Source organism: Nerophis ophidion, linkage group LG20 (assembly GCF_033978795.1).
Source record: "Nerophis ophidion isolate RoL-2023_Sa linkage group LG20, RoL_Noph_v1.0, whole genome shotgun sequence".
Lineage (NCBI taxonomy): Eukaryota > Metazoa > Chordata > Actinopteri > Syngnathiformes > Syngnathidae > Nerophis > Nerophis ophidion.
Window position 1 is genome coordinate 19,939,265 of NC_084630.1, and position 25,838 is coordinate 19,965,102.

A 25,838-nucleotide genomic window follows, 5' to 3' on the forward strand; every position below is an offset into this window, starting at 1 on the left:
AAGATTCAGCAACACAGATGTCCAAAATACTGTGTAATTATGCTGTTAAAGCAGACGACTTTTAGCTGTGTGTGTGTGCAGTGCTCATACTTCTTAAAAACCCGTGACGTCTTGCGTACACATCATCATTACACAACGTCTCCAGGACGAAACTCCCGGGAAATTTAAAAATGTAATTAAGTAAACTAAAAAGGCCGTATTTGCATGTGTTGCAATGTTAATATTTCATCATTGATATATAAACTATCAGACTGCGTGGTGGGTAGTAGTGGGTTTCAGTAGGCCTTTAATCCAACCTGTACTTTTTGATTAATGGGTAAATAAAACTTTTCTACTAAAACCACTTTGTTTGCAGTTTAATTTTTGGACTTTCCACCACATAAGCATGCGCTAATTATTTTAAAACCTCTTCTCACTCCGGCACTTACCAAAGTTATGCAGTAAAAATTTGAGTGTGTTGTAAGCTTGGACCTTAAATCCTACTGAATAACTCTTAATCTTCTTCCTTTTATTTAGGGGCGGCATGGCGTAGAGCAGGGGTAACCAACCTTTTTGAAACCAAGAGCTACTTCTTGGGTATTGATTAATGCGAAGGGCTACCAGTTTGATACACACTTAAGTAAATTGCCAGAAATAGACAATCTGCTCAATTTACTTTTAATAAAGAAATCTATGTATATATATATATATATATATATATATATATATATATATATATATATATATATATATATATATATATATATATATATATAAAAAATGGGTATTTCTGTCTGTCATTCCGTCGTACATTTTTTTTCCTTTTACGGAAGGTTTTTTGTAGAGAATAAATGATGAAAAAAACACTAAATTGAACGGTTTAAAAGAGGAGAAAACCCGAAGAAAATTAAAATTAAATTTTGAAACATAGTTTATCTTCAATTTCGACTCTTTAAAATTCAAAATTCAACCGAAAAAAAATTAAAAGAAAAACTAGCTAATTTGAATCTTTTTGAAAAAAAAATATAAAATAATTAATGGAACATCATTAGTAATTTTTCCTGATTAAGATTAATTTTAGAATTTGGATGACATGTTTTAAATAAGTTAAAATCCAATCTGCACTATGTTAGAATATATAACAAATTGGACCAAGCTATATTTCTAACAAAGACAAATCATTATTTCTTCTAGATTTTCCAGAACAAAAATTTTAAAAGAAATTCAAAAGACTTTGAAATAAGATTAACATTTCATTCTACAGATTTTCTAGATTTGACAGAGTATTTTTTATTTATTTATTTTAATCATAATAAGTTTGAAGAAATATTTCACAAATATTCTTCGTCGAAAACACAGAAGCTAAAATGAAGAATTAAATTAAAATGTATTTATTATTCTTTACTGGGGCGGTATAGCTCGGTTGGTAGAGTGGCCGTGCCAGCAACTTGGGGGTTGCAGGTTTGATTCCCACTTCCGCCGTCCTAGTCACTGCCGTTGTGTCCTTGGGCAAGACACTTTACCCACCTACAGAGGTGGGTAGCAACGCGTTACATCTACTTGAGTAACTTTTGGGATAAATTGTACTTCTAGGAGTATTTTTTATGCAACATACTTTTACTTTTACTTGAGTATATTTATAGAGAAGAAACGCTACTTTTACTCCGCTCCATTTATCTACATTCAGCTCGCTGCTCGCTACTTTTTTTTTATCGATCTATTAATGTTTGTTTTGTTTTTTCAAAGTAGGATCGATGCATGCCTGCGTTTCACCAATCACATGCAGTCACTGGTGACGTTGGACCAATCAAACAGGGCCTGGCGGTCACATGACCGTCACACGTAAACCCGATTTAAGCAATTGTTTTTGATTGATTGATGGATACTTTTATTAGTAGATTGCACAGTACAGTACATATTCCGTACAATTGACCACTAAATGGTAACACCCGAATAAGTTTTCAACTTGAAAAATGTATTGGGGTGTTACCATTTAGTGGTCAATTGTACAGAATATGTACAGTACTGTGCAATGTACTAATAAAAGTTTTAATCAATCAATCAAAAGTGTAAAGGAAAAAAGACACTTTTTATTTCAACCGTACTTCCCGTCAAAAGCCTAAAGACTAATCGCACAGTTCCTGTCTTCACAATAAAAGTGCCGCTCGATCGCGCCTTCGCTAACAAAATAAGAGTCTCCGAAAGCCAGAGCATACAAGCTAGCAAACTACGGAGTTTGCCGCCAATGTATTTCTTGTAAAGTGTATAAAAACGAATATGGAAGCTGGACTAATAAGATGCCAAAAACCAACGAGTTTCATGTGGTATTAGACAGAAAGGAGGAACTTTTTTTTCTCCTCCATTTGAAAACGTGGACGTTATCAGCAATACTGTCTGATTCCAATCAATGCAAGTCATCAGAATCAGGTAATACATCAACTTAAATTCTTGTCTTCATGAAAAATAGAAATCTATATGTTAAACATGCATGTATATTCATTAAAACACCTTTAACATGTGAACAAAAACGACAAAATAATAGAAATTATATACTGTATATATATATATATATATATATATATATATATATATATATATATATATATATATATATATATATATATATACATATATATATATATATATATATATATATATATATATATATATATGCTATGTGTGTGTATATGTATATATGAGGTAGATCACCTCGACTTGGTCATTTACTAAGTAATTGATTAACTTTAAAAATCTTATTGGGGTGTTACCATTTAGTGGTCAATTGTATGAAAATATGTACTGTACTGTGCAATCTACTAATACAAGTTTCAATCAATCAATCAATCAATCAATGCCTTCTGAGCCTATGGTGGTGTCAAGTTATTGTGGCTCAATGTGCCTTATTTTTAATTGTATTTTTATGTAGTATTATTTAATATATATTATTGTTTTAGTTGCTTAAGAGATATTCCTGGCTCTGAATTTGCTCGTTGCTATTTTTATGTTTTTGTGCATTATGTGTTGCCGTAATCATTAAACAAGCAGGTTACTCATCAGTTACTTAGTACTTGAGTAGTTTTTTCACAACATACTTTTTACTTTTACTCAAGTAAATATTTGGGTGACTACTCCTTACTTTTACTTGAGTAATAAATCTCTAAAGTAACAGTACTCTCACTTGAGTACAATTTCTGGCTACTCTACCCACCTCTGCCCACCTGCTCCCAGTGCCACCCACACTGGTTTAAATGTAACTTAGATATTGGGTTTCACTATGTAAAGCACTTTGAGTCACTAGAGAAAAGCGCTATATAAATATAATTCACTTCACTTCACTTTACAAAAAAATAAAAAATACTTGAACATTGATTTAAATTGTCAGGAGAGAAGAAGAAATTTAAAAGGTAAAAAGGTATATGTGTTTAAAAATCCTAAAATCATTTTTAAGGTTGTATTTTTTCTCAAAAATTGTCTTTTGAAAGTTATAAGAAGCAAAGTAAAAAAATAAATGAATTTATTTAAACAAGTGAAGACCAAGTCTTTAAAATATTTTCTTGGATTTCCAAATTCTATTTGAGTTTTGTCTCTCTTATAATTAAAAATGTCGAGCAAAGCGAGACCAGCTTGCTAGTAAATAAAAACAATTTAAAAAATAGAGGCAGCTCACTGGTAAGTGCTGCTATTTGAGCTATTTTTAGAACAGGCCAGCGGGCGACTCATCTGGTCCTCACGGGCACCGCGTTGGTGCTATATGGTATTGTTTTTATTTTTTATTTTTTATAAAAACTATCAAAAGAGTGGAAAAAGTTTGGACACCCCTGCTGTGCGGGCGCAGTGATGACGTAAGATGACGGCCTGGCGCCAACGGTGCATTGTGGGTGAGAACCCAAGATGGCGGCGCCCGAGCAGCAGTGCTGATGTTCCGAGCCTGAGTGAGACTTTCTGGGACTTCTGGGACTTCGTGAGACATTTCCACGCCAAACTTCGCACTCACCTGTCGGCCCCGACTGTCGCCGAGTGCGCGCGCTAGCTGGCTCGGCTGTGGCAGAGCGTCCGCGTGAAGATGGGCCTGGTCTGCAGCCTCTTCCCATAGCCAGGCGCCGCGGCTCGGCCTGCAAGCACGCCGCCGCCGGCCTCCCGCTCGACGGCCTCCTCTACCGACTGTGGACGCTGTCCTACAACCTCCTCCACGCCCTTGTCTGCGCTACCGTGTCCCTCATCGGCCCCCGGCGGAGAGCTTTCCCGGCCATCCTGGACATTCCCTGCACGCCAAGGTCCGCACACACTGCTTCTACACAGTCTTCAACATGTTTACACGCTCTTCTTTTAAACATAGTCTTCAACATGTTTACATATAATCCTCTTCTTTTTAAACATAGTCTTCAACATGTTTACACGCTCTTCTTTTAAACATAGTCTTCAACATGTTTACATATAATCCTCTTCTTTTTAAACATAGTCTTCAACATGTTTACACGCTCTTCTTTTTAAACATAGTCTTCAACATGTTTACACGCTCTTCTTTTAAACATAGTCTTCAACATGTTTACACGCTCTTCTTTTTAAACATAGTCTTCAACATGTTTACACGCTCTTCTTTTAAACATAGTCTTCAACATGTTTACATATAATCCTCTTCTTTTTAAACATAGTTTTCAACATGTTTACACGCTCTTCTTTTAAACATAGTCTTCAACATGTTTACATACAATCCTCTTCTTTTTAAACATAGTCTTCAACATGTTTACACGCTCTTCTTTTAAACACAGTCTTCAACATGTTTACTTCTACAGCCTCTTCTTTTTTAAGCATAGTCTTGAACATGTTTACACCCTCTTCTTTTTAAACATAATCTTCAACATGTTTACATCATCTTCTTTTTAAACATAGTCTTGAACATGTTTACACCTACAGCCTCTTCTTTTTAAACACTGTCTTGAACATGTTTACACCCTCTTCTTTTTAAACAGTCTAAAACATGTTTACATCTACATCTTCTTTTTAAACATAGTCTTCAACATGTTTACATCCTCTTCTTTTTAAACATAGTCTTCAACATGTTTACACCTACAGCCTCTTTTTTTTTTAGACATAGTCTTGAACATGTTTACACCCTCTTCTTTTTAAACATTGTCTTGAACATGTCTACATCTACAACTTCTTCTTTTTAAACATAGCCTTCAACATGTTTACACCCTCTTCTTTTTAAACATTGTCTTGAACATGTCTACATCTAGATCTTCTTCTTTTGAAACATAGTCTTCAACATGTTTACATCCTTTTCTTTTTAAACATAGTCTTCAACATTTTTACACCTACAGCCTCTTCTTTTTAAACAGAGTCTTGAACATTTTTACACCCTCTTCTTTTTAAACATAGTCTTGAACATGTTTACATCCCCCATTTTTAAACATAGTCTAAAACATGTTTACATTCTCTTCTTAAACATAGCCTTTAACATGTTTATATCCTTCTTTTTAAACATGTTTACATTCTCTTTTTAAACACAGTCTTTAACATGTTTACATTCTCTTCTTTTTAAACACAGTCTTGAACGTGTTTACATCCTCTTTTTAAACAGTCTTAAACATGTTTACATCCTCTACTTTTTAAACATAGTCTTGAATGTGTTTACATCCTTATATTTTCAAACGCAGAACACATCTCTTAAATAAATTTGTTCTGTTAATTTTTTAATTTTAATAATTATCTACTGAATTGACCTCACATGTATGGACATGTTTGTTTGTTTTTGTACTGGATAACAAGGTAAAATGAGAATCCCCTAAAGTTCACATGATTGTGAGAGGAGCTGGCTGTCAGTGTGTTCAGTTTTGGCTCTAATTATTGCTTGAAAATCTTATTTTTTAATAATTGGGTCAAAACCAACCCTAACAACTCTAAGGTCATAATTTCAACCAGAGCATTTTATAATCTAGTGGAAAAAAAAAGTTGTGTTTTGTTGAAATAGAGGTCCCTGACAAAGTCAAAAAGCCTTGATGCAAAAAAATTAATTAACGTGGTTCTTTTATGCATTTAAAAACTAAAACGGGTCGGTACCGACCCTAACACAAGACGAAGCTTAACATGTTTCCATCCTCTTCTTTTTAAACATAGTCTTGAACATATTTACATCCTCTTCTTTTTAAACATAGTCTTGAACATGTTTACATCCTCTTCTTTTTAAACATAGTCTTTAACATGTTTACAACCTCTTCTTTTTAAACATAGTCTTGAACATGTTTCAGTGTTTCCCCTTGAAAATGTGTTGGTTAAGGTGGTGTCTCCAGGGCGAAGGGGGTGGGTGGGTGTAAGGAACTGCGTAACTTTGCCTGTCGCAATCATGTCTACATCTCATTGCTGCCACCACAGCCTGGGGGGATATAGACTACAGACAGTGGTGAAGTAGGCCGGCTTCGTCGCGTGAAAAGGCCTACAATTTTGGGTTGTTTATTCCGCTCCATTTGCTGAATGATATACTATATATATATATTTCGATATTTTTTCCGTAAAATAAAAACAATACACAAAACAGTCATAGTTACCTGAGATACTAAGTATGTCATTATTATGACTTAGTAAGTCAATATTTTGACTTAGTAATTTACAAAGTCAAAGTAATGACAAAATAATGACTTAAGTCAAAATAATGACATAAGACAAATTAATGACTTGCTGTAAGTAAGCCTTTAAAAAAAGAGTTAAAAGTGGGGCCGCATGCTGACATATGCTCAACTCATCATGCTTAATTTATTACAGCATTTGGGAAGCCTGTAGTTGATTTTTATTATGTACATTTTATATTTTTATCAACATGTGATAGCAGGGACCCTGCCATTCAAAACTAGGCTGCTTCATTACTAATGATTAATGTAACTATAGCTGAAAAAATAGTACAATAGCAAAAGGAGTGACTACTCATCCCTGAAGACCATCGAGTTCATGTCGGGTTTATGATGCACTTACATTGTCATATCAACTATCAGAGACAGAAACTTTTCATTTAACATAATGTCCTTTTTTTCTGCTTAAACACAGCTCAATCAACACAGAAAAAAGTTAAGTGAAATAACTTAGTTTTTAACTAAGTCAATATTGCTTGTCTTTCTCTCAGACAGGCTTTGCTGTCCGTAACACATCCATACACACACGCACACACACTGCACAGTGAGCTAACGTTGCGCTAATAACTAATTAGCCTTCACCTCAAGGATTGCGAGTGAGCCGAGCTGCGGCTTGTTTCTAGAACATCATAGTGATGTTACTAGTAGTTGACTGGGAGGTGTTTATTATAATTTGGGGAGAGTCCACTGCCTTACCTCGTAAAAACAACTTCTGCTTGCTCCACGTTACATGTGCTCTGAATACGCACTGCTGATTGGCTGTTACCGCTCTGCGTGTAACCAATCAGATGGTTCTCTGAGTGGGTCAATGCTGGAGAGACAAACTGACAGAGGCAGACGCAGAACTAAGCAGACCAGCTTGTTAAGAATTATTTTTTTTGTTAAAACTTTAGTTTAGTTGGTGGCTCTTTGTTGTTAAGATGTCCGCCTTTATTTATTTTTTTTAAATTGTGGCGTTCTGTACAAAAAGTGCACTTTAATTTAGTGTTGTTTTAATATGTCATCCTAGTGACATCATGCACAAAAGTGCACTCATAGCTTGTTTTAAAATGTCTCTGACAATCTTGCACTTTCTGTTTTGGAAATGACATGAATGTTTGTGCCACTGCTTAATAACTGTTTAATAGATAGACTTTTGGTCAATTGACTTAGTTGTGATTTCCCTCTCTGCATGAAAGTTTAAAAGGAGCATATATTAATGCAGTATGATGGAGAATGTTTTAATGTAGACACATAGAATCATCATACTGCTGTGATTATATGCATCAAGTGTTCATTCAAGGCTAAGGCAAAATAGCGAGATATATATGGTATATCGTGACTTGGCCTAAAAATGTTGAGATATTGATAAAAGGCCATATCGCCCACCCCTAACATACACTTTAACCCCAGCAGGTAAATTGTGAGCGGATAAATATAGTTTATTCTTTGCGCACTACTAGTGATGCATCGGAAATTTGGCCGCTGAAAAAAATACGTACTTTTGACGTGTGCCTTTAAAAAAAAAAGCGGTGCCTGTTGCCCTCAGACGTGTGACATCAGCGAGTCCAGTGCTCAGTCAGAGTCACAGGCATAACTACAGTTATTTTGTTAGCTTTAGCAGACTACCAGCAGCAGCTCTTTTGAATCTTTGTGTTACCTCTGCTTGATAAATAGTTTGAATGTGATTCCATGGCTGTATGTTCTTGTCAACAGACGGGGTATTATTTGGATGGCAAGTTTGACACTTCAATCATTGATTTGTCGTTCAGTATTACAACCCTCAAGCCTAGCAGCGGTGCACTGCACAGTTTGTGTCAAGTTTTAAGGTGGTGGAAAAATACCTTATCTTTTTTGACCAGTTTTTTCAACTAAGAACTTGTTTTCTTGCGCTTTGCAAGACTTGGAGCGCAACCTCAGCCCTGTTACAGCTACTGCCCCGCTCCCGTCTGTGCATGCAGTGAAGGACACACACACTGGTTATCATTTGGAAGGGGGGCCAAGTTTTTGATCCTGACTTGTGGGGACCACCCTTTCTACAGGTTGTGGATGCATAAAAAATTAGGTAAAATGGCCACTGCCCAGTTAGCTCATACACGTCTTTAAATATCTGGATTGATGAAGTAATGTGCTGATCATACTTAGTGGGGACACTGGGGTAAAAGAGTTAATATGGTTCATGGGGACCAAATTTAAATAATTTTGCACAATTCAAACAAATTTGTACGTGACTACTGAGGACCATTAGAAAAAAAAATGTATGACATGATCCTCAGAATCATTTAAAAAGGTTTTCCTTTAAGGGAACTGCTTTTTTTGTCCCCATACCGTCAGAGTTCCCCCAAGGCCTGGGCGATATGGCCTTTTTTAAATATTTCAATATTTTTAGGCCATGTATATAAACCATATATATCTCCATATTTTGCCTTAGCCTTGAATGAACACTTGATGCATTTAATCACAGCAGTATAACTCTATGTGTCTACATTAAAACATTCTTCTTCATACTGCATTAATATATGCTACTTTTAAACTTTCATGCAGAGAGGGGAATCACAACTAAGTCAATTGACCAAAATTGTATTTATTAAACATTTATTAAGCAGTGGCACGAACATTCATGTCATTTCAAAACAGAAAGTGCAAAATTGTCAGAGACATTTTAAAACAAGCTATTAGTGCACTTATGTTCATGATGTCAATAAGATGACATATCAAAGCAACACTAAATTAAAGTGCACTTTTTGTACGGAATGCCACTGCAATAGTTTAAAACAAATAAAGTGCACTTCTGTGCATGATGTCACACAAGATATTTCAATAACTGTCTAAAAATGAGCTGCATAACTCCTCCGCCCCACATTTAACATATTACGGTTGTCTGTTCCACATATTCCCACTTGAATCCAAACCACCGCCAGACGATGGACCCCCTGCTGTTTTTCTTGGGAATTCACTCTTCCTTCATTTGTTACCAGATTCGCGCCTTCTTTCTCTCGTATTACCACTAGCATCACAGCTAACGTTACCCATGCCGCTACCTCTCTGCTCCGAGAAGGCGTATACGTATGTGACTTTTGTAAGAAGGTGCGCTTGCTGTCTGTGAGAAGGAAAGACAAGAAAGAGTGGGAAAAGCCTGTAGTGTAATGCCAGCAGCTGAAAACAACTGCGTGAGAACGTATACTCCAATATCACGGTATAGTCATTTTCTGTATCGCACAGAGACAAACCTGCGATATATCGAGTATATCGATATATCGCCCAGCCCTAAAGGTGACTGTGTAAACAGAGCGATGTCCCCATTAAGTAAGCATTGCCAGCACACACAGACACACACACACATACACACACACACACACACACACACACACACACACACACACACACACACACACACACACACACACACACACACACACACACACACACACCTGTTACCGCTCATAGACTGATCGGTGACACTTCTGCGTCAATCAGTTGTCCGTTTTTAACCGTTATGGTTTGAGTTTATTTCAAACATATACAGATGGGTGAACATTTGACCTAGTTTGATCAAAGTTAAATTGATCAATTTCAGGAACAATATGCTATTTAAAGGGTAAGATCTCTTCGCATGCATGCTACTTTTTTTTTTTTTAATCGCACAACCTATTGTTAGTCACAAATGCGGCCGAATTTCTGGCAGTGTACAGCCCTGGTTTATTATGGATAGATCCCCACTAAATCCAGTACATATTACTTTTGCTGGGACTTTGCCTTAATACTAAGTACTTTCAATTCATGGGAACTTTTTACAGACAAAAACTGTTTTTCCATGGCTTTCTTCTGTATAGCCAAATGAGGCAAACCTTTACATGGAGGACATGGATAAGTGAGCTCTGAGCTCTTTTAAGAGAAAAGCACTAAGTCGTTGGTACAGATGTGGATGACGTTTGGGTTAAAATCAGAAGCCAAGAAGGTAAAGCTTTCACTAAGCACATTAACTCAGTGGACAAAAAAAAAAAAATCAAGTTCACACGTTATTTTTGGACTGTGACCTCCACATTGGAGAAGACAGGGGACTCCACCTTGGGGTTTACAGAAAATACATTCCTATTGATCGATAGCTACTTTTTGACTCACGCTACCCACTGGAGCACAAGCTGTTTTTTTGTGTTTTTTTATCAGAAGCATTCAACACAGAGCTGATAGCATTCCCACCAGCCCACAGGCCAAAGAGAAACAACATAAGCATTTGAGGGAAACCTTTAAAGACTTTAAACACTTCGAGTTTGCGACAAGTGCACCCCAAGGGCTGGACATCCTACACCCACAAAAATAATCTGGTGTATGCTGTCCGGTGTATTGATCAATGCACTAATTTATATATTGGGGAAACAAAACAACCACAAACTCTTCAGGTTCTGACTCGGCTGTCTACCTGCACCTCAAGGAGAAACAGCATCCCGTTTACGAAGGAACATTTCCAGATTTTGGACTGGGAGGATGAATCTTAAGGGGTGTGAGAGAAGCCATCTGTGTCAAGGTTGAAAAAACATCCCTGAACACTACCTTTTCCCCACATGCTACACTGTCCTTTCAACCATTCCGAAAAGACTCTACAATTTAGGACCTGTCCCTACAGAACAATTTTTAGGTGAAAATGGTGAAGATATGTACCGTTTTAGCCTTCTATTCCCACGCAAACAGCGTTTCTGGCGGTCTGAAACAAAAGTTTTTGAAACTACCTAGCAGGTGCACCTCGATGATCATTCGAGACCAGCCACCCGGACAGCTGCTGCAGCAATTGGTTTGCACAACCAAAGATTTTCCGCACAAAATGTGAAAAACCATCTCAGAGAAGCTCATCTACATGCCCGTCGTCCTCATCAGGGTCTCGACCTGAGTGCGGTTCGTCGTGGTAATCGACTTGAGTGGAAAAATGCGCACATTCGATGGCGTCTGGCATGCTGAAGAGGTGTTCTCTTCTACAGAACACTTTTCAGGACGGATGGCATACAGACGGCGTGTGTGGCGTCGTGTGGGAGAGCAGTTTGCTGATGTCAACGTTGTGAATGGAGCGGCCCATGGTGGGGGTAAGGTTATGGTATGGGCAGGCGTATGTCATGGACAACGAACGCAAGTGTATTTTATTGATAGTATTTTGAATGCACAGAGATACCGTGATGAGATCCTGAGGCCCGTTGTTGTGTCATTCACTTGAGACCATCCCCTTATGCTGAATCATGACAATGCACGGCCCCATGTTGCATGGATCTGTACACCATTCCTGGAAGCTGAAAATATCCCAGTTCTTGCATGGCCAGCATACTCACCGGACATGGCAACCGTTGAGCATGTTTTGGATGCTGTGGATCGGCGTATATGACATAAAGCAAGTTCGCACAGCCATTGAAGAGGAGTGGACCAACATTCCACGGGTCACGATCAACAACCTGATCAACTTTGCGAAGATGTGTTATGCTGCGTGAGGCAATTGGTGGTCACACCAAATACTGACTGCTTTTCTGACCCCCCTAGGCCCCCAATGAAGCAAAACTGCACTTTTCAGAGTACATTTCTATTTTGAGCAGCTTAAGGCACTGCTGTTTAATCAATATCTTGATATGCCACACCTGTGAGGTGGGATGGATTATGTTGACAAAGACGAAATGCTCTCTAAAACAGATTTAGACACATTTGTGAACAATATTTGAGAGGAATATGTCTTGTGTGTATAGTAAATAGCAACGCTGAGATCATTGTACATGTTTGTTACGTCTCGTTTCGATTACTGTAACGTATTATTTTCGGGTCTCCCTATGTCTGGCGTTAAAAGATTACAGTTGGTACAAAATGCGGTTGCTAGACTTTTGACAAGAACAAGAAAGTTTGGTCATATTACGCGTATACTGTATATACCTATATTTATATTTATATTTATATATATATATATATATGTATATATATATATATATATATATATTAGGGGTGTAATGGTACACAAAAATTTCGGTTTTGGTACGTACCTCGGTTTTATAGGTCACGGTTCGGTTAATTTTCGGTACAGTGAGAAAACAACAAAATATAAATTTTTTGGTTATTTATTTACCCAATTTGTAAACAATGGCTTTATCCTTTTAACATTTGGAACACTAGTAATTCTACCCATGTAAATCCACATTAAACTGCCTCAAATTGTTGCTTTGATTAAATAAAATGACAAAACCTTTCTTCTACATATAAAAAGTGCAACATTAAACAGTTTCAAGTCAACTCATCATGCTTAATTTAATACAGCATTTGGGAAGCCTGTAGTTGACTTTTATTATACACACACACATACGCGCACACGCACGCACGCACGCACACACGCACAGCAAAATGAGCTAACGTAACGCTAAAAGCTAATTAGCCTTCACCTCAACTATGAGCGAGCTGAGCTGCAGTTTAAGTTTCTAGAAGGTCAACGGGCTCATAGTGATGTTTTGTAATAGTTGTGACTGGGAAGTGTTTCTTATAATTTGGGGAGTGTACGACGTCAGCTGCTCACCTGCTAAACACATATCTGCTCATCTCGACGCCGGTGCACTGACAACATGCGCTCTGATTGGCTTTGTATGTAACCAATCAGATGGTTGTGTGGGCGGGACAATGCTGGGTGCCCACTGCTCAGAAGCAGCTGCAGAGCAGCTTGCTAAGACTTTAGTTTACAAACTCGTTCGATACACCCTCGTACAGAACCAAAACCCCCGTAGCGAAACGGTTCAATACAAATACACGTACCGTTGCACCCCTAATATATATATATATATATATATATATATATATTTATAAACTTATACTGGCTCACCTGCACTGGCTTCCTGTGCACTTAAGATGTGACTTTAAGGTTTTACTACTTACGTATAAAATACTACACGGTCTAGCTCCAATCTATCTTGCCGATTGTATTGTACCATATGTCCCGGCAAGAAATCTGCCTTCAAAGAACTCTGGCTTATTGGTGATTCCCAGAGCCCAAAAAAAGTCTGCGTGCTATAAAGCGTTTTATATTCGGGCTCCAGTACTCTGGAATGCCCTCCCGGTAACAATTCGAGATGCTACCTCAGTAGAAGAGTTTAAGTCCCATCTTAAAACTCATTTGAATACTATAGCCTTTAAATACACCCACTTTTTAGACCAGTTGATTGCTGTTTCTTTTCTTTTCTCCTCTGCCCCCCTCTCCCTCGTGGAGGGGGGGGGGGGGGCACAAGTCCGATGGCTATTGATGAAGTGCTGGCTGTCCAGAGTCGGAACGCGGGGTGGACCGCTCGCCTGTGCATCGGTTAGGGACGTCTCTGCACTGCTGACCTGTCTCCACTCGGGATAGTCTCCTGCTGGCCCCACTATGGACTGGCCTGTTACTATTATGTTATATCCACTATGGACTGGACTCTCGCTATTATGTCAGATCCACTATGGACTGGACTTTCACAACATGCTAGACCCACTCGACGTCCATTGCATCCAGTCTCCCCTAGAGCGGGGGGTTCAACCCACATCTGTGGTCCTCTCCAAGGTTTCTCACAGTCATTCACATTTACATCCCACTGGGTTGAGAGTTTTTCCTTGCTCTTATGTGGGCTCTGAAACGAGGATGTCGTTGTGGCTTGTGCAGCCCTTTAAGACACGTGTGATTTAGAGCTATATAAATAAACATTGATTGATTGATTGATTTGGATCTTTGAGTTCAATTAATGAAAAATGGGAGCAAAAAAAAAAATTTTGCGTTTATCTTTTTGTTAAGTATAAGAAACAAAAATTACCCACAAAGTCAGAATTCTTATATCACATAATCCATAAGCCATCGCTCTTCCACACGGAATGGAGTGAGTAGATAAGATGAATTCACATGACATATTTGGGGGAATGTTTGGAAAAAACACTAAGGTTTGCATGTTTTCCATATTTCCCACAATTCCAAGCATGATTATTCGGTTGACTTTTCACAAACGGCGAGCTTTCTAACCCGCAGCATCAGTTTAGTCCAATTGTGTCTCATTATAACGCCGGAATGTGCTCCAACTTTTCCGTAGCTCAATATTAATTGACCAATCCAGTTGTTAATAACACGCATGCATTTTCCTCCGCAGGGTCCTGATGAAAATGGATACGGACTTGCTTCTTTCAACTCTGGGCTTCTCGGAGGAGGAGCCTGACATGAATGACTGGGAGCTGCCCTTGGCCTTCATGAAGAAACGGCACTCTGAGAAGATTGAGGGCTCCAAGGCGCTAGCGCAGAGCTGGAGGATGAAGGACAGGGTAAATATTTTCTTTTCCCTCCAACAATGCCCTCTGCTGTGCTCTGGTGTGTATCTGCAAGGCTTCTTGATGCAAAACTGGTCTGGATGTTTATCTGTTAACTCAAGGGGATAATAGAGTGGGAATTTTTTATACAAACCCCAATTCCATATGAGTTAGGAAAGAGTGTTAGATGTAAATACAAACGGAATACAATGATTTGCAAATGGTTTTCAACCCATATTCAGTTGAATGCACTACAAAGACAAGATATTTAATGTTCAAACTCATAAACTTTTTTTTTTTTTTTTTTCAAATAATAGGGGGTGTAACGGTGCACAAAAATTTCTGTTCGGTACGTACCTCGGTTCAGAGGTCACGGTTCAGTTCATTTTCGGTACAGTAATAAAACATCCATCCATCCATCCATCCATTTCCTACCGCTTATTCCCTTTTGGGGTCGCGGGGGGTGCTGGCGCCTATCTCAGCTACAATCGGGCGGAATAAAACAACAAAATATAAATTTTGTGAATTATATTTATGTAGCACTTTTTCTCTGGTGACTCAAAGCGCTTTACATAGTGAAACCCAATATCTAAGTTACATTCAAACCAGTGTGGGTGGCACTGGGAGCAGGTGGGTAAAGTGTCTTGCCCAAGGACACAACGGCAGTGACTAGGTTGGCAGAAGCGGGAATTGAACCTGCAACCCTCAAGTTGCTGGCACGGCCACTCTACCAACCGAGCTAAACCGCCCCAACCAAATTTTTGGATTATTTATTTAACAAATTTGCTAAATCTTCCACCAAAAATATTTTTCTTCGTGTAATATTTGATGTGAAGTAATAGGAAACTTGGATTGGTCAATAATTCATAATAACATTGATTTTGATTCAATATTATGTTTTGAGCAATGACAGTTTGAAAGAAAAAAAAACGCTTTGTTTTATTAGTCAATGTCGCAACTTTTTCTAAATTACATTTAGCCTTTAAACTTTTTAATTTCACTTTTTTTTATGTTTTGGTTTATTTTAATCGTATTTTTAGAATGTGCCGTGGACCTTTAAAACATTAGCTGTGGGCCACAAATGGCCTCCGGGGCACACTTTTGACACCCCTGCTATGGATAAATAATAAAAAATAAAATCTGATAAATCTATGGATAAAAAGCAGAGCCTGGCGACGCATGCACGTTTATCATTACTCTCTCGCTCTCTCTGTTCCCCCCTCCCTCACCAATGCTGCTGCGGCACCATTTTTTTTTTCACCCCTTTTAACCCTGAACGTACATTGAAAATACACGTAACCCTAACTTAAAATGCGGGAAATTTGAGGCATTTAAGAAACTCCACCTGGACAGCCCCGCAAAGAGGACATATCCCGTGAAAAGAGGAGGTGTGGTCAGTCTATTTACCAGTTGTTGCTAGCATGCTGTGTGTTGATTTTTTTGGGGGATTGATAGAAACTTTTATTAGTAGAGTGCACAGTACAGTACATATTCCGTACAATTGACCACTAAATGGTAACACCCGAATAAGTTTTTCAACTTGTTTAAGTCGGGGTCCACAATGTGCGGTGCGCTACTTAATATGTCCGTGTGGTTCGGTACACCTCCGAACCGAACCGAAACCCCCGTACCGAAACGGTTCAATACAAATACATGTACCGTTACACCCCTAGCAAATAATAATTAACTTAGAATTTCATGGCTGCAAAATGTGCCAAAGTAGTTGGGAAAGGGCATGTTCACCACTGTGTTACATCATATTTTCTTTTAACAACACTCAATAAACGTTTGGGAACTGAGGAAACTATTTGTTGAAGCTTTGAAAGTGGAATTCTTTCCCATTCTTGTTTTATGTGGAGCTTCAGTCGTTCAACAGTCCGGGGTCTCCGCTGTCGTATTTTACGCTTCATAATGCACCACACATTTTTGATGGGAGACAGGTTTGGACTGCAAGCGGGCCAAAAAAGTACCCGCACTCTTTTTTTTGCAAAGCCACGCAGTTGTAACATGTGGTGAATGTGGCTTGGCATTGTCTTGCTGAAATAGGCAGGGGTGTCCATGTTGTTCCAAAACCTGTAAGTACATTTCAGCATCAATGGTGCCTTCACAGATGTGTAACTTACCCTTGCCATCACAGATGGCAAGGGTTCAAAAGCCATCACAGATGCTGGCTTTTGAACTTTGCGTTGATAACAGTCTGGATGGTTCGCTTCCCCTTTGGTCCGGATGACACGATTTTGAATATTTCCAAAAACAATTTGAAATGTGGACTCGTCAGACCACAGAACACTTTTCCACTTTGCATCAGTCCATCTTAGATGATCTCTGGCCCAGAGAAGCCGGCGGCGTTTCTGGATGTTGTTGATAAGTAGCTTTCGCTTTGCATAGTAGAGTTTTAACATGCACTTACAGATGTAGCGACCAATTGTATCTAGTGATTTTCTGAAGTGTTCCTGAGCCCATGTGGTGATATCCTTTTGAGACTGATGTCGGTTTTTGGTACAGTCCCGTCTGTGGGATTGAATGTCACGGTCATTCAATGTTGGTTAAATGTGGAATGATTTCTCCAGATTCTCTCAACCTTTTGATGATATTATGGACCGTAGATGTTGAAATCCCTAAATTTCTTGCAATTGCACTTTGAGAAACGTTGTTCTTAAACTGTTTGACTATTTGCTCACACAGTTGTGGACAAAGGGGTGTACCTCACCCCATCCTTTCTTGTGAAAGACTGAGCATTTTTTGGGAAGCTGTTTTTTATACCCAATCATGGCACCCACCTGTTCCCAATTAGCCGGCACACCTGTGGGATGTTCCAAATAAGTGTTTGATAAGCATTCCTCAACTTTATCAGTATTTATTGCCACCTTTCCCAACTTTTTTGTTGGGATCAAATTCTAAAGTTAATGATTATTTGCAAAAAAACAATGTTTATCAGTTTGAATATCAAATATGTTGTCTTTGTAGTATATTCAACAGAATATGGGTTGAAAATAATTTGCAAATCATTGGATTCCGTTTATATTAACATCTAACACAATTTCCCAACTCATATGGAAACGGGGTGTGTATATTTGTTGCATCATGCAAGCAAAACATACAACAGAATCTACACAGAGTTTAAGTCATGCAAAAAATGTTTTCTAAATTATTTCAAGTTGACGGCAAAATTGACCTGATTGCAGTCCATGTCGCAGAGTTAGGTTTTTTTATTTTAGTTTTTAATTTTCCTGAGGGAACTCTCCTGAACGAATCAATAAAGATCTATCTATTATCTATTTACCTACCTACCGACCTACCTAAGTGTGGGTATAAGGTAAGACATATTATCTGCTGTTATGTTCTCAATGTTATGCTTAAACAACTTTTCTTACCTTATGGTACCTGCTGATCTGTATTTGGGATCTGCATTAAAAAAATATTGCGTGCTTCCGCTTATTGTCGTCGATAAGCTTCATATTTTTATTTATCTTGTTGTTATGGGACATTCATCCTCCGCCGTTGCCATTTGTATTATTAAGTAGTGTAACATTCTTACTTATATCTGTCAGTAAACTCGCCATAAAAGCGCTAAAACATACCGGTGTAGTGAGTTTACATTATTCACCCAAGGAACTTAAGTTTTTAGAGAGTTCCGGTTGGACGGTTTTTCACGGGACAGATTTCCGGCGTTGTTGTTGTTTCTGGATGAGGAGATGCTGCTCCGTTATTGATGGAAGTAAAGTCTGAATGTCATTAAAACATTTAGCTCCATCTTTTGACACTTCTTCCACTCCCGTCCTTGCACGCTACACCGCTACAACAAAGATGGCGGGGAGAAGACGCCGTCGAAGGTGAACCACGTAAATAAGACCGCCCAAAAAACGGCGCATCTTGAAGCGACTGTCAGAAAGCGGCTTGACGATGATCTGTAAAACATCATCCATGCAACATTTTGACCAAAGAACCACCATTACATGTTGTGTAGACCACAAGGAAGTGTTTTACTTTTAGAAAGAAATATCACTCATAATATGACTCCTTTAATGCGCCTTATAATCTGGTGCGCCTTATATATGGAAAAAGATTGGAAATAGACCATTCATTGGCAGTGCGCCTTATAATCCAATGCGCCCTATGGGCCGGAAAATACGGTGGTCATTTTCTGGTCAAATAGATTTTTCCAGCTCCTCATGCCACCGGCCACCTATTGTAAAATAGTCTACATCCTCAGTTGATAAGATCATGTGATTTTTTTTTTCTCCCTTTAGTATAAATGATAGGCAATTTTTTTAACATGACTTTGTCACTTAACCAAGACAAAGTAACACTTTATTCTGAAGGTGTTAACGTAAGAGTGACTTGAGCCTGTCATTAACATGACATGGGATGTGTCATGCAGATTAATGACACTATGGATGAACTTTAATGCTCATGATTACAGATTTCCGATAATCCAATATTGTCTAACTCTTAATTACCGATTCCGATATCAACCGATACCGATATATACTGTCGTGGAATGAACACATTATTATGCCTCATTTTGTTTTGATGCCCCGCTGCATGCATTAAACAATGTAACAAGGTTTTCCAAAATAAATCCACTCAAACTATGGGAAAAAAATGCTAATAGGGCACTGACATTTATTATTGAAGTCACAAAGTGAACCCAGGACTGCAGGAACTTCGTATTGTGAGGCAGACGCACTAACCCCTCTGCCACCGTGAAGTTCAAATCCAGGCTCGGGATCTTTCTGTGTGGAGTTTGCATGTTCTCCCCGTGAATGCGTGGGTTCCCTCCGGGTACTCCGGCTTCCTCCCACTTCTAAAGACATGCACCTGGGGATAGGTTGATTGGCAACACTAAAATTGGCCCTAGTGTGTGAATGTGAGTGTGAAAGTTGTCTGTCTATCTGTGTTGGCCCTGCGATGAGGTGGCGACTTGTCCAGGGTGTACCCCGCCTTCCGCCCGATTGTAGCTGAGATAGGCGCCAGCGCCCCCCGCGACCCCAAAAGGGAATAAGCGGTAGAAAATGGATGGATGGAAGTCACAAAGTGCATTTTTTTTTTAACATGCCTCAAAACAGCAGCTTGGAATTTGGGACATGCTCTCCCTGAGAGAGCATGAGGAGGTTGACGTTGGGGGAGGCAAGGTTGAGGTAGGGGGGTAGGAAGTAGTGGGGGATGTATATTGTCACGTCCCGGAAGAGTTAGTGCTGCAAGGGGTTCTGGGTATTTGTTCTGTTATGGTTATAATAATAATGATGATGGATTAGATTTATATCGCGCTTTTCTATTATTAGATACTCTAAGCCATAGGTGTCAAACTCTGGCCCGCGGGCCAAATTTGGCCTGCCGTGTAATTTCAATTGCCCCTTGAGGCAATATCAAATTAACATTAGAGCTGGCCCGCCGATGCTACACAGTGGTGCCCCTGTAACAGTGCATTCACCGATTTCCCGGGAGACTCTCGAATTTCAGTGCCCCTTCCGAAAATCTCCCGGTGCAACCATTCTCCCGAATTCCACCCGGACAACAATATTGGGGGTGTGCCTTAAAGGCACTGCCTTTAGCGTCTTCTACAACCTGTCGTCAAGTCTTTTTATCCTCCTCACAAACAGCGTGCTGGCCCAGTCACGTAATATATGTGGCTTTACACACACGTAAGTAAATGCAAGGCATACTTGATCAACAGCGTACAGGTCACACTGAGGGTGGCCATATAAACAACTTTAACGCTGTTACAAATATGCGCCACACTGTGAAAACACAACAAAAAAGAATGACCTACACATTTCGGGAGAACATCCGCACGGTAACACAACATAAACACAACAGAACAAATACCCAGAAACCCTTGCAGCACTAACTCTTCCGGACCACTACAATTATACACCCCCCCTCCCCGCTACCAACAAACCCCCCTAACCCTGCCCACCTGAGCCCCGACATTAAAAAGGCCTGAATGGTTGATTTATTTATTATTTTATTTTCAAATGTATTAGCCTCTGGAAAAAGTTAATGTTGATATTTACTTCAGAAGGCTGCAAATACAAAAGAGGCATTCAATTTTTATTTAAATTTGATTTGATATGCCACTGATAATTTTGAATTATTATTATTATTTTTTGAAACTAAATTTTGCATGTCACTATAAAGTTATATAAGCATTGCTTGTTCAATATTCAATGAAAAACTTGTTTGGGTCCCTATTAAAAGGTTAATTTGTTCAACCTCGGCCTGCGGCTTTGTTCAGTTTAAAATTTTGGCCCACTCTGTATTTGAGTTTGACACCCCTGCTCTAAGCGCTCACAGAGAAGTGGGAACCCATCATTCATTCACACCTGGTGGTTGAAAGCTACATCTGTAGCCACAGCTGCCTAGGGTAGCCTGATGGAAGCAAGGCTGCCAGTTTGCGTCTACAGCCCCTCCGACCACTACCTATCATTCATTCACCAGTGTGAGAGGCACCGGGGGCAAGGGTGAAGTGTCCTGCCCTAGGACACAACGGCAGTGATTTGAATGTCAATAGGCGGGGAGCAAACCTGCAACCCTCAGGTTTCTGGCACGGCCGCTCTACCCACTACGCCATGCCGCCCCTATGTTGTGTTACGGTGCGGATGTTCTACCGAAATGTGTTTGTCATTTTTGTTTGGTGTGGGTTCACAGTGTGGCGCATATTTGTAACAGTGTTAAAGTTGTTTATACGGCCACCCTCAGTGTGACCTGTATGGCTGTTGACCAAGTATGCATTGCATTCACTTGCGTGTGTGAAAAGCCGTAGATATTATGTGATTGGGCCGGCACGCAAAGGCAGTGCCTTTAAAGTTTATTGTCCTTGTACCACTCTGTACAGTGCCGTTTAAAAAAAGTCATAAATTTTACTTTTTGAAACCGATACCGATAATTTCCGATATTACACTTTTAGACTTTTATCGGCCGATAATATCTATTGTTTTTATGTTTGGAAAGAGCTGCATAAATGAACTCTACAGCTCAAGATGCTGCCATGTTAAGCATTAGCATAAAAAAAACATGTGCTGTAGTTCATTTTGAGTAATTACAAACTCTGTCACCCGGCGGCTATTAATATTCATCTGCAGAAAAAATGTATCCAGGAAAATGTAGTTTTGCTTCATTAACAATCGCTTGAGGGAGGTGTAGCCCTGACTGGTAATGAAATTAACCTCCTGTTTGGTCATTAAAATTCATATTTTGTATGTGCGGCCTGATTTTAGTCCCCAGCAAGGGCTACTACATATAGTGTGCAGCAAAATGGTATCATATTAAGATTGGCTTAATCTGACCTAATCATGGTTCGTTAGTTAGCTTCTCACAGCCAATGGAGATCAAAGGGGTCCACACTATTGCCATCAAGGGCTGCATACAGAAAAATAGAAGGCTGCGTGGTCCACTTTGACTTATTTGTACTTTAACAATGCTAAAATCAGTCCAATGTACAGTCCTGGTCAAAAGTTTACATACACTAGTAAAGAACATAATATCATGGCTGTGACGAGTTTCCAATCATTTCTACTACTTTTATTTTTTTGGGATAGTGATTGAAGCATATACTTGGTGGTCACAAAAAACATTCATCAAGTTTGCTTCTTTTATGAATGCTGCTGCTGCCCACTGCTCCCCTCACCTCCCAGGGGGTGATCAAGGTTGATGGGTCGAATGCAGAGAATCATTTCGCCAACACCGAGTGTGTGACAATTATTGGTACTTTAACTTTAACTTAAGATTTTTTTCTTTGTCTTATTTTGGCTAAAAATAGAACACATTCTGAAAATATTCTAATTAAAATATAGAAAAAAAATACCGGCAGCGGTAAAGTTTAGATCCATGAAGGAAAGAAGAAAGTGAATGAATGTTTATAACTGAATGCATTTACGTATGCAAAAACAATTGTTTTCTTTTGTATTATTATTTTTAATGAATTAACGCCTACGACAACCTTTTTCCAAAACACAATAGAGAATGTGATATATAACAGCTTAATGCATACATACATTTATCATTTGTTTTAAAGACTATAGGGCTGGGCGATATGGCCTTTTTTTAAATTTCTCGATATTTGTAAGCCATGTCACGATACACCATATATATCTTGCTATTTTGTCTTAGCCTTGAATGAACACTTGATGCATATAATCACAGCAGTATGATAGATAGATAGTACTTTATTGATTCCTTCAAGAGAGTTCCTTCAGGAAAATTAAAATTCCAGCAGCAGTGTACAGAGTTGAGATCAATTTAAAAAAAAAAAGTAAAAAGTAAATAATGGGGGTTTAAATGGAAACAAAATAGAGAAATATTACAATAAGAATAAAAAATAAAAAGCAACAATGGGAATAAAAATATAACAGTAAAATAAGAATATAAAAAGAGAAAGTAAGCAGTAGTGACCATGTTATGTATGATGTTTCTATGTGTCTACATTAAAACATTCTTCATAATGCATTAATATATGCTACTTTTAAACTTTCATGCAGAGAGGGAAAACACAACTAAGTCAATTGACAAAGTGTATTTGTTAAACAGTTATTAAGCAGTGGCACAAGTATTCATGTCATTTCAAAACAGAAAGTGCAAGATTGTCAGAGACATTTTAAAACAAGCTATGAGTGCACTTTTGTGCATGATGTCACTAAGACGACATATCAAAACACTAAATTAAAGTGCACTTTTTGTACAGAACGCCAGTACAATAGTTTAAAACAAATAAAGTGCACTTTTGTGCATGATGTCACACAAGTTGTTTCAATAACTGTCAAACGTCCCACTGGGTGTGAGTTTTCCTTGCCCTCATGTGGGCCTACCGAGGATGTCGTACTGGTTTGTGTTGTGGTTTGTGCAGCCCTTTGAGACACTAGTGATTTAGGGCTATATAAGTAAACATTGATTGATTGAATTAACAAGGAACTGCATAATAGGAAATCAAATAGTGTGTTGGAGCCAAATGTCCTTACTTGTTTACATTGTTTTTATTTAATTTTCTCTAATTGATTTGCTGGCCTCAGCTCATGTGGAATTTCCTTTTTGGCGGATTGCTCCGCCCACTTCCTGTGGAGTGTTGACAGGGATGGGACTGTTGCTATGGTGTGGTTACCATGGTATCCTGCTTAAAATTGGGTTCAAATGTGAGCATGGGCAAGGTTATTAGAGGACAAAGAGTTTTCGACCGTGTCGTGTCATGTCGTTCCGTGACAATGCTGTAACAATATGCCAGCTAAGGTCCGCATACTTTGTTATATAACCTACATTTGATTTATTTTTAAAGGGGAACATTATCACAATTTCAAAAGGGTTAAAAACAATAAAAATCAGCTCCCAGTGGCTTGTTGTATTTTTTGAAGTTTTTTTCAAAATTTTACCGGTCCCGGAATATCCCTAAATAAAGCTTCAAAGTTCTTGATTTTCGCTATCTTCGAAACCACCATCCATTTCCCTGTGACGTCATACAGTGCTGCCCCTACAAACAACACGGCGGTTACCACAGCAAGAAAAAGCGACATTAGCTCGGATTCAGACTCGGATTTCAGCGGCTTAAGCGATTCAACAGATTACGCATGTATTGAAACAGATGGTTGGAGTATGGAGGCAGATAGCAAAAACGAAATTGAAGAAGAAATTGAAGCTATTGAGCGAATAGCTATTGATGCTATTCGGCCATAGCGTGGGTGTACCTAATGAAGTGGCCCATAGCATGGCTGCCTTATTTGCATCGCCGGTAAAATGTGCAGACCAAACGATCAGGACTTTCGCATCTTGTGACACTGGAGCAACCTAAATCCGTCGATTGGTAAGTGTTTGTTTCGCATTAAATGTGGGTATCTAGTTTCAAATGTACATACAGCTAGCGTAAATAGCATGTTAGCATCGATTAGCGTAGCATGTTAGCATCGATTAGCTGGCAGTCATGCCGTGACCAAATATGTCTGCTTAGCACATAAGTCAACAACATCAACAAAACTCACCTTTGTGATTTCGTTGACTTAATCGTTGCAAATGCATCTGCAGGTTATCCATAAATCTCTGTGCCATGTCTGTCTTAGCGTCGCCGGTAAAATGTGAAGACACTTTGGTACATTCAATGGGGGTCTGACGGCAGATTTCTTGCCAGTGGTGCAACTTGAATCCATCCCTGTTAGTGTTGTTACACCCTCCGACAACCCACCGACGAGGCATGATGTCTCCAAGGTTCCAAAAAATAGTCGAAAAAACGGAAAATAACAGAGCCGAGGCCCGGTGTTTGTAATGTGAAAATGAATATGGCGGGTGTGTTACCTCGGTGACGTCATGTTCTGACGTCATTGCTAAAAGACTGATAAACAGAAAGGCGTTTAATTTGCCAAAATTCACCCATTTAGAGTTCGGAAATCGGTTAAAATAATACATGGTCTTTTTTCTGCAACATCAAGGTATATATTGACGCTTGCATAGGTTTGGTGATAATGTTCCCTTTTAATAGCTTGGAATAAACGGATTGTCATATCCAAACAAATTTCTACAGTACTGGACATTCTATTATTTGCACGCGTCAAACTGGTCAACACAGTCGCCCTCAGTATTAGCCCAGAGGTAAGGGCTGTACATAGTGTATGTCCTTCGCTATGTGGTAGGTTCCTGCGGACGTTATCTCCTTCTGTTGTTGACTTTTTTTTTTTTCATACGGTGTTGATCTGGAAATAGTTGCTTCGGCATTTTGTTGGTTTGGCACCGGCCGGAGATGTTGACATGCGGAGTTTCAATTACTCCTCATTTCTAGCGGGTGACTTTTCAAATGATGCTACATTAGCTGTGCTGCTACTTTTTGTAGCAACGCTTTTGCCACATAAATGTTGAACATATTACCGCTTAAAGCCAAACCACCTGGAATTAATTCCATTGGTACCAGATTCACACCTCTCTCTCTCATATTACCACCCGCACCTTACCGTTGTTATCATACTTAAGGTTACCATGTCGCCACTAGGGTTGGGTATCGTTTGAATTCGAACG

At 38.9% G+C, this 25,838-nt stretch overlaps 1 protein-coding gene across 4 annotated transcripts in view; it reads left to right on the forward strand.

The window, feature by feature from the left end:
- The first annotated feature begins 3,835 nt into the window (after positions 1–3,835).
- rptor (regulatory associated protein of MTOR, complex 1) overlaps positions 3,836–25,838 on the forward strand; it is a 480,971-nt gene continuing 458,968 nt past the window's right edge. For all 4 annotated transcript variants that reach the window (XM_061880673.1, XM_061880675.1, XM_061880674.1 and 1 more), the window contains exons 1-2: positions 3,836–4,253; positions 14,696–14,864. In XM_061880673.1, coding sequence (XP_061736657.1) covers positions 14,703–14,864 — 162 coding nt within the window. In that variant the 5' untranslated portion in view covers positions 3,836–4,253; positions 14,696–14,702. The remainder of the gene's footprint in view (positions 4,254–14,695; positions 14,865–25,838) is intronic.